This window comes from Siphateles boraxobius, unplaced genomic scaffold, assembly GCF_051911475.1.
Source record: "Siphateles boraxobius isolate OS27281-9 unplaced genomic scaffold, OSU_SipBor_1 32, whole genome shotgun sequence".
NCBI lineage: Eukaryota > Metazoa > Chordata > Actinopteri > Cypriniformes > Leuciscidae > Siphateles > Siphateles boraxobius.
The window spans coordinates 3329491-3349442 of record NW_027508942.1 but is presented as its reverse complement, the minus strand read 5'-3'; the positions used below and the strand labels follow the sequence as shown (position 1 = coordinate 3349442).

The 19952-nt window shown below is 36.2% G+C and overlaps 1 protein-coding gene across 16 annotated transcripts in view; it reads right to left on the bottom strand.

Moving 5' to 3' along the window:
* ryr1b (ryanodine receptor 1b (skeletal)) overlaps window positions 1-16425 on the bottom strand; it is a 112264-nt gene extending 95839 nt beyond the window's left edge. For all 16 annotated transcript variants that reach the window (XM_077194556.1, XM_077194558.1, XM_077194561.1 and 13 more), the window contains exon 1: window positions 16085-16425. In XM_077194556.1, coding sequence (XP_077050671.1) covers window positions 16085-16132 — 48 coding nt within the window. In that variant the 5' untranslated portion in view covers window positions 16133-16425. The remainder of the gene's footprint in view (window positions 1-16084) is intronic.
* Window positions 16426-19952: the final 3527 nt, after the last annotated feature.

Below are 19952 nucleotides of genomic sequence, written 5' to 3'. Positions count from 1 at the left end.
CCCAGGAAGTGTTGAATTTGTTCTCTTGAACGCAAGAGATGGGAACGCTGCTTTATTTGCAAATGTGTTATGCGATATTGCAAATTTGCAACTTTGGATGGAAACATTGCTTATGTATACTGTATGTGTCCCTATTCAAAAAAATAAATACATATTGAGTGCAGTGGTCCTCAATTGCAACCCACCAGTTGAGTTTAATAGACTGTGAGCTGACATAGCTGCTTTTAGAGTTGAATAAATGATCTCAGCTCTCTGAAGAGCCCAAACTGTGTTTACAGACATGCTGCGGCACCTGTGTGTGTCAAAGAGAATGAGAGGCGCAGGTGTTTGATCACCACTGATGTCACAAAGGTCTCAGTGGGGTCAGGAGAAGCTGGGTTACTGGATGAGAACAAAGTTGTGCAAGAGCATGGTAGCCAAATAATTCGAAGCGGTTACTTATTGATGCGTTTTTCCCATTATACCAGTGTATATCGTCTCCCTTCAGGAACACTGCACTCAACATTGACATTCTCATTAAGATGATATGTTGTGTAGCAATTCAGCAATAGGAACAGAAACACTGAACACAGTATAGGCAGTCTCACCAGGAGATTGCTGCAGCCCAAAAGGACTGAAATTGGAGTGGCTTTCTTCAAATTTGCTATGTCATTAGTGACATTTTGCAATCAAAACATTTCAATAATTATAAAATCATGTAATTATTTCCAGTGACAGTGGAGTTCAATTACCTATAAATATTTTAATGCATGATAAGTTGTTTAAAACTTATATACAATAATACAGTTGTTTAAAAATGCACAATATTAATAATGTTTTTACAGTTCTCAATTAAATGCACCCCTTGGTGAGCATAAGAGACTTTTTTCAAAAACACTAAAAAAATCTTACCAACCAAAATGATGGTGTATGTACACGGATGTTTATAGTTTCATCATAAACAACAGTTAGTTCTGCTCCTCTAATATTATTGTCCAAACAATATAGAGTATCAGTACTTGTTCAACATCATCACTGGAACACTGTAGTAACCAATCAGCATCCAGGACTACAATCGGTTTAATAAAAAAAATAAAAAAAATCATTTAGATTTGTTCATGTTGTGGCTGCAATACTATGGCTTCACATTGACAGAGACTAGCCTTCATTATAAAGTGACACAAGACACAAAATGCGCTGTAACAAACCTAAAAAACCTCCAAACCACCGACCAATCAAGCACATAAAAACATAATAATGCAGCCGCTACACAAACAATCTTCAGGAGGGAAAGAGTAAATGCAGAGCGCTCCATCAAAACACACAACAGGGTTATTATTAGATTGGGTGTGGGGATTCCCCTTCTCCAGTGTGCTGATCAAGACCTCTTCAAGCCAAACCCCATCATTGTGACTCTGGCCTTCACTGACCGCTGACACTGACAGATGGAGGGATGGTGTGGGTGGATTAACCAGTCGATCGGAAGGAGAAGGAGGGGTTGGTGCATTAAAGACTTTCCCTTTTAAAATGCTTTTGTCTGTCCCGACTAACCTGGGCCATAAAGGCACATCACTCTTTACACGCGGGACCCCCTGCAACGGTTTCCCAATACAAAATGTCACTTCCTCTCTAGGTGGGCAGCCTGTTGTCATGCAGGCACTGTGGTGTTTATGGGGGTGATGGTTATTGTTTTCCTGTCGGAAGATGATCATTACACATAGAGTCCTGCAATGATCATAGAGATGTACAAGATTCCATTCGACAAATCCGGCATCTTAGAACATTTAACTTGACACTGTTCATCACTCACACTAACAAAACAATTAATTTTCATAGAAAATGTCACTGCATTGAGCAGCCAATGGCTGTAAAAACCACCAGGCTATAACTTTGAGAGGCGAGAATGTGCTTGATTTGTGTTTTTACGTATAACTCAATATGCAGAATTATCACACTAATAATAAACTAAATGTTGTGAAAATCATCTGCTAATGTCTATTATTGCAGATATAGATATTCATACACACTAGGTTGCAGATGCAGTGAACATCTGATCTCATGGTCCGTCTATGGCGGACGGCTTATGTATAGCAGTCCATAGACACTAATGAGGCATCTGTTTATATATATATATATATATATATATATATATATATATATATATATATATATATATATATATGGCAAGGATGGTGTATTTTTGTAGGCCAAAAGCTGGAAAGAGATAGAATTTTAGCACATCCAGTTCCATTGTCCCGAATTCAATGGGTTTTTTAAATCACACTCTTGCAAATGATTCTAACTCAAACTTTCAGGGAAAAAGTTTTTTTAAATAAAGATTTGTGGGAATCTTAGTTGAAGCCATGCAACTATGGTGTAGCTTTTTTTCTAATAGTGATTGTATTTTGGATTCGATTTGTGAAGATTATCATGATGAACAAAACGTGTAAGAATTATAAACTTTTGTTAGTCAAAGACCCTATTTTCCGCAATAATCCAAAAGGCAATGGAAAAATCTTATTGTGTTTTTGTCGAGGGAAACAGGGTGATGCGGGCCTACAAAAATACATCATCCCTGCAGCGCTCTATGAGCCCACCCAAAGACATCATTCATTAGTCATTACAGGCAAAATTCTGTCATCATTTACTCACCCTCATGCAGATATTCACATTGACTAACACTGACTTTCATTGTTTCGACAAAAACACTACCATCTGTGACCTTTTTGAGATGTTTTGCAATCAAAACTTACCAATAATTATGTAATTAGTGACAGTAGGACTACAATTACCAGTAAATATTTAAGTGCTGTCAAATCAATTAATCGCAATTAATGACATCTAACATAAAATTATGTGTGTGTGTGTGTATATACACGTGTATATATATATATGCAAAACATACACACACATATTATATAAGTACAAACTTTAGTGTTCGATGGGATTAATCGATTAATAATTATATATATATATATATATATATATATATATATATATATATATATATATATATATATTCTGTAGGACATAGACATAATCTCATATTCCAAAACAATCTTTAAAAAAGACTATAGTTTGTCCAGTTTAGTTTTTTTGGGAAACCTGAGTGAAAAGAGTTGTTGTTTCTACCATTCTTCTTAACCAAAATCGAATGATATCCTGAACGGAAGAGGACAAACAACAAGAAATGTCTTTGGTGTCTCCTACTAACTCTTCATTCCAACAGCTCCAGAAATAAGACACCTTTCAAGAGTGGCATTTATTTTCTAGCATCAGAGGAACGTGTGCGCATGATATCACTTACCATGAAGACAGGAGCACAGCAGGTGAGAGAACGACAAAACGGTTGTCAGTGTCCTACTTCACTGCTTTTTAATGACTGGCAGCATTTTGACAGCTACGTGTACGCACTAGAAACAGGCAAGGTGACAGAAATGATCTGCAAATGAGCCTCAATAAAATAAAAGATTTTTAATGTCTGTATTCATAGGCAGACTGTCTTCAAAGGGGAAAATATGCAGATACATTACATTACATTTACATTTAGTCATTTAGCAGACGCTTTTATCCAAAGCGAATTACAACTGAAGACTAAAGACAAGTCAAGTCATTGTGAAGAGGCAAAAACAACGCAAGAAGTGCTCAAAATACAAAGTTCAGGCATTGCTCAGAGTAGCATAAGCCAGACATGGGAGGATTTAAAGGTTTGCTTAAATAAACATAAAAATTTTAATTTTATTTTTTATGATATACAAAGTAGCATACAGTGGCCTCAAAAAGTATTTGGGCACTTTTAAAAATGTAATAGTAAAATATCAAACCAAATGGCATCTATAAATATTTTTCCTACTAAGTAATTTCACTTTTTGCTGCTATTACTTTCAACCGACTGAAGTTGAGGTGATTTTTAGTGGATGTATAAAAAGTCAGTTCTCCTCAAGTTCACACAGGTGTCATCATAGAATAACCACAGGTGCAGTTCATCACATTACCTTTAAAGATCCACTAACGTTTGACAACAGGAAGAAACTAAATACTCTGTCTTCAGCCCTATTAGGATGGTAATTGTTTCTCATAGGGATGTACGGTATTTTACGCATTTAGGAGTTAGTCTGAAATTTTATTGCTGCTTGAACACAAAATGTCTGTGTTTTTCTCCCACCAGCCGCCTAAAAATCCCAGAATTACCTGTTTGTTTTTTTGATGAACACCAAGGTCGTGTGCTGATTAAATTGCTGATCTCTACGTTTACAAGAAGAGATCAATTCAAAATTCACTGTTAAAATCCTTTTTGACGACACGCCGAGCACCGTACGACAAATGTTTCAATTCGTGATAATTTCCAGCATTTCAATAAAAAATTGTCTTTAAATGCAAAGTATTTACAAGAACAATATTTCATTATTGCTGTTAAGAACAAAAAGGAGAAAGAGAAGAAAAGCATAAAATGGGTCAATATTATGGCAGCAACAGGTATGCAATACAATTTTTAAAAATGATTTATGTACAATTATATAGATTAGGAATATAAACCAAGCAGCGTTATGTTGACCTCGTGTAAATATGAGGTTGCATTAACTTATTTCTGCTAATTTCCACATTTTTAAAATAACATACTGTACATAATTTTGAGAGATAATCTGATAATCATTTTGATCGCCATCTGAATGCATGAGTTTTATCACTGAGGTGCCATTCAAATTTATTTTCACAGACTTCATGAGAAACAATTACCGTCCAGATAGGGCTTTAAATTTGAACGGCATAAATACGTTTAATTTTGTATGCATCTTTCTTGAAAATAAATGCCATTTGGTTTGATATTTCATCACATTCAGTGGCACACTGGCCACATTCATACATTTTAAACTATGACTTCAGTGTCCAAATATTTTATGAAGCCACTTTGGTTATTACTCTACCTTACAAGAAACTAAAGAGTCTCTCTCAAACGCCCACACTTACAAATGCAGCTTTTTCAGTTTTTCTTTTTTTGCGGCCTAAACACAACATTAACTTCACTTGAAACATCACTGCGGTCCTCTTGGCCCTAAACATGTTTTGCTGATACCTTTCAATTTCATCCATCTTTACACTTCTCCTGCACCCTTCTCTCTCTCTCTCTCTCTCTCTCTCTCTCTCTCTCTCTCTCTCTCTCTCTCTCTCTCTCTCTCTCTCTCTCTCTCTCTCTCTCTCTCTCTCTCTCTCTCTCTCTCTCTCTCCGCCCTGGGCCTTCCCCCACCCCTCAGCATTGCTATTTTAGGCGAGTGCACCTGTCATTCTCACATTCCCCTCCACTGCTGACTGGCAGATAGTTCAGAGGCTCGTTCAGGGCAGAGGAGGGTCTGTGTCTGTGATCCCAGAGCCACACAGAAAACCAAGCATTAACTCCAACATACTATTATACAACAACTACTTCAACTGCTGAAACCTGTCACACACCGTTCTACGGAAAGCATTATGAAAAAAGACTTAATAGGCAGCTGTTATTCAAGAAGGGTGTATTCAATTGATTAAAAGTGACAGTAAAGATATTGTTACAAAATATTTATTTTTTAAATAAATTCTGTCCTTTTTAACTTTCTATACATCAAAGAATCCTGAAAAAAAGTATCACGGTTTCCAGACAAATTTTAAGCTGAACAGCTGTTTTTTACATAATAAATGTTTCTTGAGCAGCAAATCTGCGTATAAGAATGATTTTTGGATCATGTGACACTGAAACTAGAGTAATGATGCTGAAAATTCAGCTTTGCATCACAGGAAAAAATTACATTTTAAAATATATTCAGTTTTTCTTTTAAATGCAATATTATAATTTACATTGTTGCTGTATTTACTGTATTTTTGTATTGTTAAAAACATTTTTTAAAAACATTACTGACCCCAAACTGTACTGTTTATACATATGTTATTGACATTATTTTTATGAATTCCAAAATGTATGATTTAATCATTTTCTAATTTATATGCACAAATTGTGAAATGATTCATTGCAATTGACAGTTTACACTAAAATTAATCATACCTAACGCCAGTGGGCGGGGCCTGTGGTACGATGATGTAGAACTGGAGGCAGTAATATACAAATGTAGGCCTATTTGACAGTGTGACGTCACAACCCCACAGTATCCAAACGAGCCCTTTTTGAAGCTTTATTAAATCAATATTTTATAATGAGGAGGGTGTTTTAAGATTTGAAACTTGCAGGATATTTGAATGGTACAAAGACCTCTTATATGTCAAAAGATCAAGGCATATTTGATTTCTCACGTCATGGCCATTTAAAACAATAAATCTAGCCTATTAAAACAGAGAGATCGCAAATAAGAAACATATAATGGTCAAATAATAAAGTAAACTAAAATTATTGCAATATTCACTTTATATTTATATCAGCGAGTTAAACAGCTCAATATTTTTTGTTCCCAAAACACTACATTTGCAGTGTAACATCTGACAAAACATTATATTAAAACACTGACTAATGGCACAGTGATGGGGGGAAAAATGACAAACTTTGGTTGATAAAACTAACAAATTGTGTACACTTTGTTCTGAAGGCCTAATAACTACTATCTCTCTGTCGGTCTATATGAGAGGCACTTATAAAGGCTCTCGTCACTGATGCAGTTTCATCAACTGTTGAAAACATCTAGAGCCCTTAAACATGAAACATCCGCAGTTTTATGAGTCATAACCATGACTTCACCAACAGAATTTCAATAGTTTAACTCACAGAAGCTCGATCATGTGATTATGGGTCATTGTTTAGAGAAATATAACATAATTCTAATGAATCTTTGTTTATCCAACAAGAATTAGATTGCATTATTTTCAGCAGAAAAGGCTCAAAAAGAGATATTTAACCCAAAAATGAACATTCTGTCATCATTTACTGACCCTCATGTCGTTCCAAACCATGTCGTTCCAAACCTCCAAACCTTCCATTGTTTGTTTTTTGTCCAAACAATGGAAGTCAAAGGTAACTAAAACTGTTTGGTTCTCAACATTCTTCAAAATATCTTCTTTTGTGTTCTGCAGAAGAAAGAAAATCATACATGTTCGAAACACCATGAGGGTCAGTGAATGCTGACAAAATCTTCATTTTTGGGTGAACTATTGTTTTGATGTTGTCAGTGAAGAGTACCAGTATTCTTTCTATGCAAGTAAGGCAGCTTTTAGATTGTTCTATTACTTTTACAAAACAAAGACCCAACAATCCAGAGAAAAAATTAAGAAACATTAAATCAAACATTTAAAGCGGAGAATGTATAATAATCTTATAGTCTAATTTAAAAATTGGGCAGATAACATTGATGTTCACTGTAACAATCCAGGCAAAGATGAGGAAATTACATTGTATTTCATTGCTCCCTTCAACAAGTGCAATGAAATACAACATAAGTTGAGTGAACTTCCTCTCTGCTCTCAACTTTAAAACTTGCCTTCTTTGCACCCTGCATGTAGTCACATTTACCTACCGTATCTACTATCAAACACATTTCTTACCTGAAACTTGTTTAAACATCATAGGACATTTATGATAAAAATGTGACAAAACAAAACAACTTCTAGCTTCAAAATGAATCACAAGGATTCATCACCCTGGGTCACATGACTGTAAAGGATACAATTACTTCCTTGAAGTGGCCATTGCATGTACCCATCGCTGATACACTTGTGGAAGGGCCATTCGTGAAGTGATTCAGTTGTTCACTTTTGTTTGGAAAGCCCCAAAAACGACATTTAGAAATCGCCCTTATGCTTTCAAAGCTTAGCCTCTCCGAAATTGCCTACCCGACCTTTAATTATGTAAAATACTTAATTACTTAATTAACCTATTTTTGTCAGACAAACTCTACTTTAAAGGTTAATTGAACTATCAAATCTATAGAAAAAGTTATGTTAACCTGCACCACAAAACCAGTCACATGGGTCAATTTCTGATTGAGATTTATACATAATTTCAAAGCCGAATAAATAAGCTTTCCATTGATGCATAGTTTGTTATATAAGGACAATATTTGGCCGAGATACAACTATTTGAAAATCTGGAATCTGAGGGTGCAAAAAAATCTAAACATTGATAAAATCGCCTTTAAAGTAGTGCATTTATGTTCGCGATTGTGCTGCATTCACTCACAAAATTAAATGTTTTATATTTTTACGATAGGAAATTTGCAAAATATCTTCATGGAACATGATCTTTACTTAATATCATAATTATTTTTGGCATAAAAGACAAATAGATAATTTTGACCCATACAATGCATTGTTGGCTATTGCCACAAATATACCTGTGCGACTTGTGACTGGTTTTGTAATCCAGGGTCACATATGAGGGTCTGATCACTGATGATGCACTTGAATAATTGGTGTTTTTGGTTACAACAAGGGAATACATTTTTTTTATTCCAAACTCATAGATGTTTTAGCCTATGTTTTTGATTGTATTTTGCTGTAAAAGTTGTGTTCTGATTTAAGTCATCATTATGGTGATTAGTGTTCTCTTCAGTGAAGTTTCTTCCATTTCTTCCAACTCAAAGAAGTAGCCTAACCTTTTTCATTTTGCCCAACAAACTGTTACCCAATTAATACTAAGGAAGTTCTACATCAATATTGTAATGTTAATGCTCAGATTAATTTAAAATGCTACTTGAATACACAAGTAAAAAACATAATTTTTGAGTTTATTATGTTTGATGAAAGCACAGACCAACTTAATATAAAAATTTTGTAATGTGGACTCACACATGCATTTTCTGTAAAGCTGAGTTGAGTATTCTCTGTCCTGAAGCTTGTTGCTTTTTTTTTCTCGGTTTCATTTTATTTTAAGACAACTTTGCTACAGTGCAATTACACAAATAATTACTGGATAACATTAAGTAACTACATACTTAGGGTTAAGGTTAGCATTAGGTTTAGCTGCTAGTAATGCATAATTTACGGTTATTACTATAGTAAGTAGATGTATAGTGTAACACTACACCTTAAAATAAATTATCAACTTGATTTGTTTACAGTGTAGATTAATTACTGTGTAAATAACAATTGTGAACATAGCACAGCAATGAAAGAAATTAGCCTTTGCTGTTACAAATAAACATCATGAATTGAATAAATTACTTAAAAAACACATTGTAGATGATAAAATATTCTACAATGACTGTTTTTAATGTCATATATTCATGTTGGTGGCTTGGTGCCAAGATCTACATCTACATTTATGCATTTAGAGGATGCTTCTACTCAAAGCGACTTACAACAGAGGAACATGAGAAAAGCTAAAGACGCTATGTGTGTTATAATTTGAACCATGAGTAATTTTCCTTCACACATTACAGTGCAGTATTGGACTCAAGGGGTCAGTAAAAGTTTCTGGCTGACGCAAGCGATTCTTCTGGAGAGCTAGCGGAGGGAACACCTGTTTATTGTAATATTGTTTATTGTCATGACAGAGCACACAAATCTATGTCTCTGAACAGATGGCCTGTTAGAGCTGAGGTGTAGATTCGATCATCTGTGGGCTAAGCAAAATATAAGCCCAAGGAAGTCTGCTGCTTTACACACTCAAGACCTGAGGAATCTTCTGAAGAGCTCATGGTCTAATCCTCCACACATACACACACACACACACACACTCTCTGCCCATGAAGAGTCCCCTGTGACGGACAGGCCCTTATTGTGGGCTCTATCTGCATAACTGAGCACTAAAATTAGTGCTTCTAGATCCTTCTCGCCTCATTTCTGAGGCTGATCATCACAAAATTCCATCTTTAGAGAGAAAACTTACAACATTTTAAATAAATCAGTTAAACCCCTTAATACCATATTTCTAAGAGTGTGAGATGTTTAAATGCTCATTATGTCACAGTAGCCACTAAAATAACTTCCTTTCTCTCTCTTTACCCTTATTTCGTTCTCTATTACTCATGCACAAATCAATCAATTATCATTTAGAAGTGATTACATGCTCCAATTCACAATACTTTGATGCTTTTATGTCTCATGTGCAACACACACATGTAAAAACACACACATACTCGCACACATACTCGCTGTCCTCCCTATGGATTCAGGCAAAGACGAAGTAGGACACAGACTCTCTTGCTCTCCCTCCTGAGTGTCAGGCGCTTATAGTGGTGGAACTATAAAAGGAAACGGCTGTTATAGCCTGGAACCCGAATACCCCCTCAAATGCACTCCAACACCACTGATGCTATTCTCTCTCTCTTTTCCATCGCTTTATTTTCAACACCTTTAAGGAGCTCAGTAAAACCTGGAGAAAGCTATCCGGTAGCATTCACATTCATCTCAATAGCAGTGGCTTGGCTGGCGCAGGACCACTTCTGAAAATATGGCATCTTTGGTATTGGGAATTTTTGTCACACTTTAGATTAGGGTCCAATTCTCCCTATTAACTAACACTTAACTACGACTTTTGCCTCAATAAACTCCTAAATTCCTGCTTATTAATAGTTAGTAAGGTAGTTGTTAAGTTAAGGTATTGGGTAGGATTAAAGGATGTAGAATATGGTCACGCAGAATAAGGCTTAAATATGTTAATTATAAGAACAAATAGCCAACATCCTAGTAGTAATATGCTAATAAACAACTAGTTAATAGTAAGAATTGGATCCTAAACTAAAGTGTTTTATTAAAAAAAAATTTGTCAATCACCTGAGCCATAAATGCATTGTGATTCTGGAGCCGCATGAAAATGATGCCATGACAACATTAGCCACTTTAGCACCTTTGGGCCAAACCATTCAGAAAACGGGGGGTGCTTTCACAACTTGTTTCCGAACCTGTTGCGTTTTCTCCCTTGGTTCAGTTCGTTTAGGCATATGTGAACACGGCAATCGCACTCGGATCCGCACCAAAAAAATCGTACCGAGACCGCCTGAACGATGTTGTCTCAGCCCGATTGCAAACGAACTCTGGGGCTGTTCGCTTGAGCTGTGAAAGCAATCCGACCCAACGGACCAAATGGTATTATAATTCATAACGGGAAATGTGCTATATAAATAGCAGTGGTGTCTGAATCTGTGAGAGAGCACATTAGCTGTCAGTCAAAAACAAAAAGAGCACCTCTTCATTTTAAAATGTTGTGTAATTGCGCTTCTCCGTGCGGGAATGCTGTCCTATGAAGCCTTGATTCCTGCTGCATTATAACATTCGTATGTTTGCGTGTGTCTTAACACAGATAAGATCCAGAGGGAGCATGTTTGAATTTGCAGCAGTATTAACACGAATGTATTGTATAATTTAACAGCGGAAATGACATTCGTATAGTGTTTGCGTGTGTCTCCACAGTTACAAATAAAGCCACAATAAGCTCATGGAGCGAACTTGTCAATCATCTTGATGGATGATGCAAAGGAAAAACTGACTAATAAGAGGATAGTTGTACTCACATGTGACACATTTTGGTATGCTTTGAAAGGTTGCCTTGTGAAAGCGTACTGAACCAAGAAGAAAATGCAACATAGTAACAAATTAAGTCTTTGTTTCGGAAACAAAACAAACAATATGTAGGTGTGAAAACACCCAAAATGTGCCTTGCCGAACCAGGCTCAAGTGGAAATATAACTGGAACCATTCCTTACCGTTCTTAGAACCGTTCGGCCCGATGGTGTAAAAGTGGCTATTGATTGCATAATGGCACCATAAGGAGCAATTCACAAAGAACAGGGCAGTGGAACGGGAATAAAAATGAAAGGTCTAGAGACGTGTTTTTTAAAACTTCTTTTAACTTTTTACATAGAAATAGACAATGGGAAAGTAGTGCAGAACGGCCCCTAAGAACACTAGGGATGTAACATTATTGTGAAAGAGTGCCATGGCATGTCTCAGAAACCAAAGATGTCCGTGAAAAAACCAAAGGGCTTTCCTGAAAGGATTCCCCCGGAGACACTGTTGAGCCCTTCAGAAAACTGCCAGTTCTTGACTGACCCACACATGCTGAGTCACTGTATGGATTACACACACTCTCCACACAGCACACAATACCTGGATTGCACTTTAAATCTCACATAAATAACACACTTCATTAGTATGATGCTGGGATATTGTCATATAGACAGATGAATATTGAAAATTAAATCAATAATTTTTGCATTCATACTTCTTTTAACAACAATTAAGTAAAAAGCATGAAAACAAATAAAGATGGATTACTGCTACAGGGTCTATAATTATTAAATCACAGTGACAGAATATGTTCTCTCATAACTGTGTACATATACTCTCCTCTTTCCCTTTCACTCATCCCTCTTTTCCAGTCCTCATACAGTGATATAAAAAAAACAACAGAGCGAGTAAGTGGGAGTGAGGAGGAAGAAGTGGGCCATTTCTAACACACACACACACACACACACACACAAATATAGTTCCTTCACACCAGATGACACTAAACATCAGCCATAAAACACAACTAAATATTTTATTCATGTAAACGAAAGAGCAAAATGTTCATTTGAAATCTAATGATGCCTGTAAAAAAAACTTCACTTCAGACAAGTCTATAGTCTGCATCCTTCCCTTCCCGACAACAATACAAAACCGTCTTTACGCACGTGTGGGCTCAGAATAGCTGTGAGACTTTGTATTGACCTTTGATCATAAAGGCGTGCGGGATTCTTTGCAGCATTGTCATCCACATAAAGCTCCAATTAGCATTCCTAAATGAGGCATGAGGGAGTATTATGAGAGATCAGCTGATCCCACTGGCCGAGTGGATTGACCGTCGTCCAGACTGACCTGATCTTCAACATCCAGTGCATCAATTTATTAAATTCTGACTGGATTCTACAATGCTTGGCAACTGTAAATATGTGTTATTTACTGTAAATTATTGCAACAATTCATATTTTTATTCTTTTTTTTTAAACTACAACTTCATAAAAAAAAACTCTTGGCTAAATTACTCAAGTTACTCAAAATGAACTTCTTGTTTATATAATTATCTAATAAAAGAAAAGGAAGTGCCACGTTTTGCTTAATTATGAATACATTTACCTGTTTATGGTACATTGGTGTCTTTCATTTTCTTCATATTACCCTGTTGCCACAATTTTAAAAGCAATATTATAAAATAGGACTTTGTGTATAGGGATTTTACCTCATTTAAAGCCTGGTAATATTTTTTTAGAAAATAAGAACACCATGATACAAGTCCCTGCAACACACAGCCTTGAGAGCCTTTTGCATTAATAATCTATAATCTTCTTAGGAACCTACCTATATATATATACTGTGATTTTTGACATTAGCTAAATGACTAAATGCATTTTCAACAAAATAAGGAGCCAAGGGTCCTTCGTATATTAAATGAATTAACCATGATTTATTTTGTGATTCCAGAAGTTTCAAGAAAAGTGTGTTCTTCAAAAAAAAAACAGAAGAACTGCTCATAAAACATTCACTATACGCTTAAGAGATATAACCAGTTTAGATGGAAAGGATCTCAAGTTGACTAGCTGAAGACGTTACTGTACCTTTACCCTTTAAAAGACACGGTAAATTCCAGCACAGCTACAACAACCATAATGAAACAACCTTTCACAATATATAATGCTTTACAGTGAACTCTGTTAGAGAGCTACATATGGCCGTTTATCTGTTCAACAAAATACATTATTCACCTGTTGAGTAATAAAAACGCCATCTCTGCGTCGCTTTTACAACATTTCAAATCAATCTCTGAGAAGCCAAGCTAATGTTGCTTCATGTTGTATTACGAGCTCTGTCTCGTTCTCTTTTCTCCAGCAGACTCTCCTCTGTTCAGCGTTTGTTTAAAACGGGTTGGAGATTTATCTGCTCCATGTCCACCTTTCTCACTCGTTCTAAAACTAACCTCTGACCTCCCACACCACACACACACACACACACACACACACACACACACACACACACACACACTCAACTAACCTCTGACCTCTCACAACAGACAAGCTTCAATGTAGCAGGAGCAACTTTTCTCTATTTACAGATCTGACAAGACTCAAAGGCAAATGACGAATTTACGCAATTTCCAGCAAAAACCATCCTGACAAGTCAAAAATATAAACCACGTATAATAGGCTTAACAGTGAATCAGGGTGAGAGATGTTTTGGAAGAAGGATTGATGATGTATTGGCTAATTATTTACATTTTGATAATTTTGAACAAAAAAAAGGTTACATGGTGTAACTTTAATTATTTGTTATTGATAGTTTATCTGCTTTTTTTTTACCATTTTAATTTAGTATAATATCAGGGCTTGAATTCCGGCGCGGGATTGCGGGTATAATTCCCGCAGGTCTCCCACTTATAATGCGGGAAATTCCCGCAATCATTGATTCACTTTAGCATGTAGGTTGTATTAGTAAATTTATCCACACAGATTATAAATCAAACTATCTGCGACACAATGGGACATGACGGAATATTCACTTGCACAATCGGGCCAGCAGTGCGTCGTGACTAAAGTTTACCATGTGCACGTCTTTTTAAGCCTTACCAGTTTAACATTCAAGCGCTTTTAAACTATTCAGTTCTCGCGCGCTCTCTGAGAGACGGTTTTCTAAGCGAACATACATAAAAGCCGCATCAAAAACAGCTCGCCAGTAACAAAGGTTCTTTTTCGCGGATTATATTGCTTTAACACGCAAAATTGTGTCAATTTCGGTCTTCGTGAGCATCCTCTAAACACAGTCGGTTATATTAATAAGCATAAAACACGTGACAGTCACAGTATAATGAACACAGGATCCATGCAACTCTTAAAGTGACGGCAGCCATATGTGCCTGTCATTCATTTTGTTATGAAAACAACAAAAGATAACTTTAAATTTATGGAATCAGGATTAATAGCCTATGTATTTAATTTAGTCAGGACTAAAATACTACCCAGTTTTATTTTCCATTAGTTCGTCTTTCTGAATAGTGTTATACCTATTCAAAAACTTTTCTCTTTATTTGTATCTTTATTCTATTGTATTTATTATTTATAAACATTTAGGCGAGAAAAATGTAATACTATTTTTTTGGAAAAAAAATACCCCCATAAGAATCACCTAAACACCCCCACCCCCCACCCCCCCAACCCCCACAAAATTCAGGCCCTGAATTAATTATAAGTTAAATTAATAAGTAAATTAAATTTTATAAGTTATAGTGTGGCTCCCATTGGAAATTAGCCGAGGCCCCCTAGTGGGCCCCGGCCCCTGACAGCCTCAGTTTCAAAGTTTCAACAAATTTGTGACAAATTTATGTCACAAATGCTGTATAATTCCAACTCTTCTTGTACGCCTTTTCCCCGAGTACGTTGAACTGCAGATTGTCTAAGCTGTGCACTGCTCAGTCTGAGAGCCGGGGGGGGGGGGGGGCTGTCCCTCCTCAAGGAGCTGGCCTTACTCTCCACTTCTAAAAGTCTCTCCTTTCCTGAGGTAAAAATAGCTAACGATGCAAACAGATGCACCAGCCGCTGTCCATCCGCACACATTCACATACATCCATCGAATGACAGAATCTTCTGGAAGAATATGCAGAAAGATGCAGCATTAACAATATGAGTTCACAGTCAGCAATAACAAAAGCAGGACATGTCCCTGATAAGAGACGAGTCCCTCACTGAGTTGTTCTAGACTATCAGGTCCATAAGCAGATCAGAGGACAAGTGGGCCACCGTAAAAATAGCCAACAGAATGAGAAACAGGCTTGCAAAATTGTCCAAAAACACCACAGTAACAATTTAACAGGCGAGTGTGGATGGGGGAGTTAACGAAATATCTATTAGGGTGTCAAGCACTTGACATATAAATTAGCATGCATGCTTAAAAACAAGCGAACAGATCTACACTCGCATGCAGGAACATTACTAACAATTTGCAACAGCAACAATGTGACCGAAAGTTCAAGATTGAGGGGAACCAGATATAAAAGTTCAAGAATCTTGCATTTAATATTTACCTACAGTACACTACTTAACCACTAGTCTAAATACTGGGGGGAGACATAAGTGTCTATAGTGAAAAACTAGTTAAAACTATTTTGTTGAGATTCAACCCCAAAAAACATTATTATTGAGTCAAAAGCAGGTCAAGCGACACTCACCGTCCGTAGGAACTGTATCTCTTCATCTCCCCCCTCTCCCTCTGCCATCCTTCTCCGAGGGTTATTTGCAGCTCCTCAGGAGAAATCAGAAAATCCTTCCGTTTTGTCTTCAGTGTTTCAGTGTCTTCTCTCTCTCTCTCTCCCTCTCAGTGTGTGTGTGTGTGTGTGTATGTGTGGGTGTGCTGGAGGACAGCGTGAGTCCTCCTGTAGCTCTCACGGTAGAGTGAGAGAGAGTGACAGAAGATTCAGCACTGCTCCTGTCTCTCTCTCTCTCTCTCTCTCTCTCTCTCTCTCTCAGATCCTGCTCTACCTTCTTACACACTCACACTGCAACCATATTTGCACAAGTGGGCCACCCCCTTTGCCTAAAACTGATCCTCGCACAAGTCAAATGAGCTATAAATGGAAAATGTGCTTGTGTGTGATGATGTCTGGTGGAGAAGACACTAAGACACACATGTACTTATACATGCATACAAGAAATCAGAATTACAGTTTAGTTTAGTTTTCCAGAACTAGTGATAGAACTATAGCAATATTTGTGCAAAAACACAGGGTAAACAGCGCGGACGCAGTGGAGTCCACATGTAAGCCGCACACAGCCAGATATATTGGGCACAAACGAGTCCTCAGCACGCGCTGTGACTGAAGCAGAATACAGACGGACAATTAACAGAAAAACATTCTGATGAATGAATTTTTATTCTAGCAACATATTTGAAATAAATATCAATATATTCATGTTCTGGTTATATATATATAATATTTATATATAAATATATATATATATATATATTTTTTTTTTTTTACCTAATTGCTGCATAAAAAAACTGATTATTTTAAAATAAATGTAATAATTAATATACATTTTAAAATGTTATAATTAATTTAGAAGATTTTATTTTATTTTTATTTACTTTATTTTAAATAAATATCAATATATTAATGAATTCTGATTATAAATTAGTTTTATATAATAATAAAAAATTATGTTCTTTATATGTTAATATCTGTTATCATTATATATATATAGATTATATTAAAAATATATTTATATAAACAAATGTAATAAATAATATAGATTTTAAATGCTATAATTATATAAATTAATTCATAAATTATATATGTTATATATTATATAATTATAAATATACAATTATATATATATATATATATATATATATATATATATATATATATAATTACTTACAGTATATTCAAATATAATGTAGTACATGTAGGATACAAATTGTAATAGAATACAAATGGCTACATGCAGGATGAGGCAGTTTTGCCAAAAAAAGGTGAAAAATTCTCTGAATTCCGTCGTAGTATAATGACTTTTGTCTGATGACCTTTCTCTAAAGCAGAAAATCTTTTCGTTTGGAAAATACTGTATACACTATCCACATCATTATGTCATTTCAAGACTATGGATCAGGAACGAAATGTAAATGATGAAAATAAAATCAACAGCCTAACAGTGCACTGAGCCAGCAGACCAATTAAACAAGCAATTAATGATAGATAGATAGATAGATAGATAGATAGATAGATAGATAGATAGATAGATAGATAGATAGATAGATAGATAGATAGATAGATAGATAGATAAGGCTAATTATATATTCAATCATATTTCGCTGTTCTGTATGCACAGAAACACAGAGATCACCGGTCGGCTAGGCAGAATGACAGCTGCATAAGCAAAACACCCCTAAAATGAGTCTAGGACAATCAGCCAACGTGCTGCACTCATCAACACACTCACATACAGACACACACACACACTCATCCAGACCACGAACACAATGAAATATGACAGCTGGCATCACTCCTCACCTCCACAATCTCCATCTAAGTGTCATCTCCGTGCGTGTCCCTCCTCTCTCCTAAGCCCAGCTGCAACTACATCAGAGTATGGAGTAACAGGGATGCTGATGGATTTTGGGGGAGTCTGAACTTCAGAGAGCATGCTCAGACATCACGTAATGAAGACTGGGAACCTGAGTGCATTTGCTGAGCGCATCATGTAGTCCTTCAAAGTCGCCGCTGGATGGCAGTGTATCCCCTCATAAACTCACTACGGAAAGAAAACAGAAGCTAGAATTATTTACAGAAGGCTTTGTTTAAATATGAGATATGTATCAGGTTTCTATAATACATAAGAGTATGATACATCATAATATAATACTGTTTATATGATTATATAACTGGTTTCACTATAATTTACTAAAACGCTTCCCGACGGTACTCATATTTAATTACGGCTTGACAACTGCATAACGGCTTGAAAAGCGAAATTAATTAACTTTTAAAACTCACTTAGATATTAATGATATTGATAATTTAAAAAAAGTTAATAATGATTTCACATTTAATTCCTCCTTTTACTGAATGGAAAAAAGTCCTGATTAGTTTTTCAAAACTTCCGTTCCAAATGTCTCCATTTCCGGTCAGAAACGAGCTTAGCGACCAATCAGAACTTTTATTATTTGAACATGTGATTAAAAAGTAATAGTTGATTTGTTTATAAAGATTGTGTATATGGTAACTTGTCAACAGTTATTTGACCATATGAATCACCTTGCAGCTGTTTTTCCTGATCACTTGGACACGTCTGCACTATGATAAATGCATATGTAATGTAGCCTATATTCAGTGCAGTCTCAATTAATATGTGCATAAAACTGCATACATTTTTTATATATATAAAAAATAAAATGAGAACTCCTTTAAACAAAATTAAGAAAATGTATATAGAAATATAGTCGGCCTATAAAATACTGTATATAAAGACTGTTTCCTAATACCAACTTACCACATTTTTTGTAGAAGCAATAACTAGCTATGGTATTTTGGTGAAACCCATAGTTTGCTAATAATATTTGCTACATTTGTGCTCTGGCTGGCCTACAACAGATGAAGCAATTAATCGCATATATGGGTTTGATGGAACCATGTAAAACTATTTTAGCTGAGGTGACAATTTAGTTTTATTTCTTCTCTAAGTCCAGCTCCACCTGTTACTGACAAATACACCCTCCTCCCTCAGATGTAGGCTACCTATAGTGCAAAGCGTCCTTGCCATATGAAAGACTAGTTTAACCATTTGAGGAAGTAAACAAAGGTGGAGTGATGAGCAAGGGCTCTGTTGCAAGTTTATTTGTGGTGGAAAAAAGTCAAAAAACAGTCTCAACACAACACATTAATGCTTCTGCAACAACTCAGATATATTCGTGTCCCCTTTAACACAGAGCAGACGAGACACATTTCACAGAATTGATATTCTAGGTGTCATTCTGAAAGATGGTGGTTGATTCATTCACACTCATCCTTCAACCGACAGAAGCCCCCCTCGTCTGGCTCGTAGGAGAAACCCACCTCTGTGTGAATACACACACACACATGGGCACAGGTTCCCACAGAGTTTGCATGCAGACACACGCACGGACACACATGCAGCAGTCTTCCCTATCATCTCCTCTCCTCCATCTTCAACAAGGCATCCTTTCAGTGTCCCGCTCCAGCTGCACGTGGAGGGATTCAACCCTGGAGACACTACCTTACTGTTAAAGAGAGAAAAAGAAGGGATGAAGAGGATTAAAAATGGACCCAGGGCTAACAAATGAACAGAAACAGCAGGTACAGACACGCAACGATTATACTGTAGGCTATATACGCGGAAATTCGTGGAAAACGCACCCGAAGGCTCACTCATTTACCTGTGGCCTGAAGGCAAGGAACTGGTACTGAAGTATGTGTAAAAACGCACACACAGAAACAAACACACACGCACGAATACATTTTTTATGGGGACTTTCCACTGACATAATGATTTCTATACAGTACAAACTGTAGCCTATAG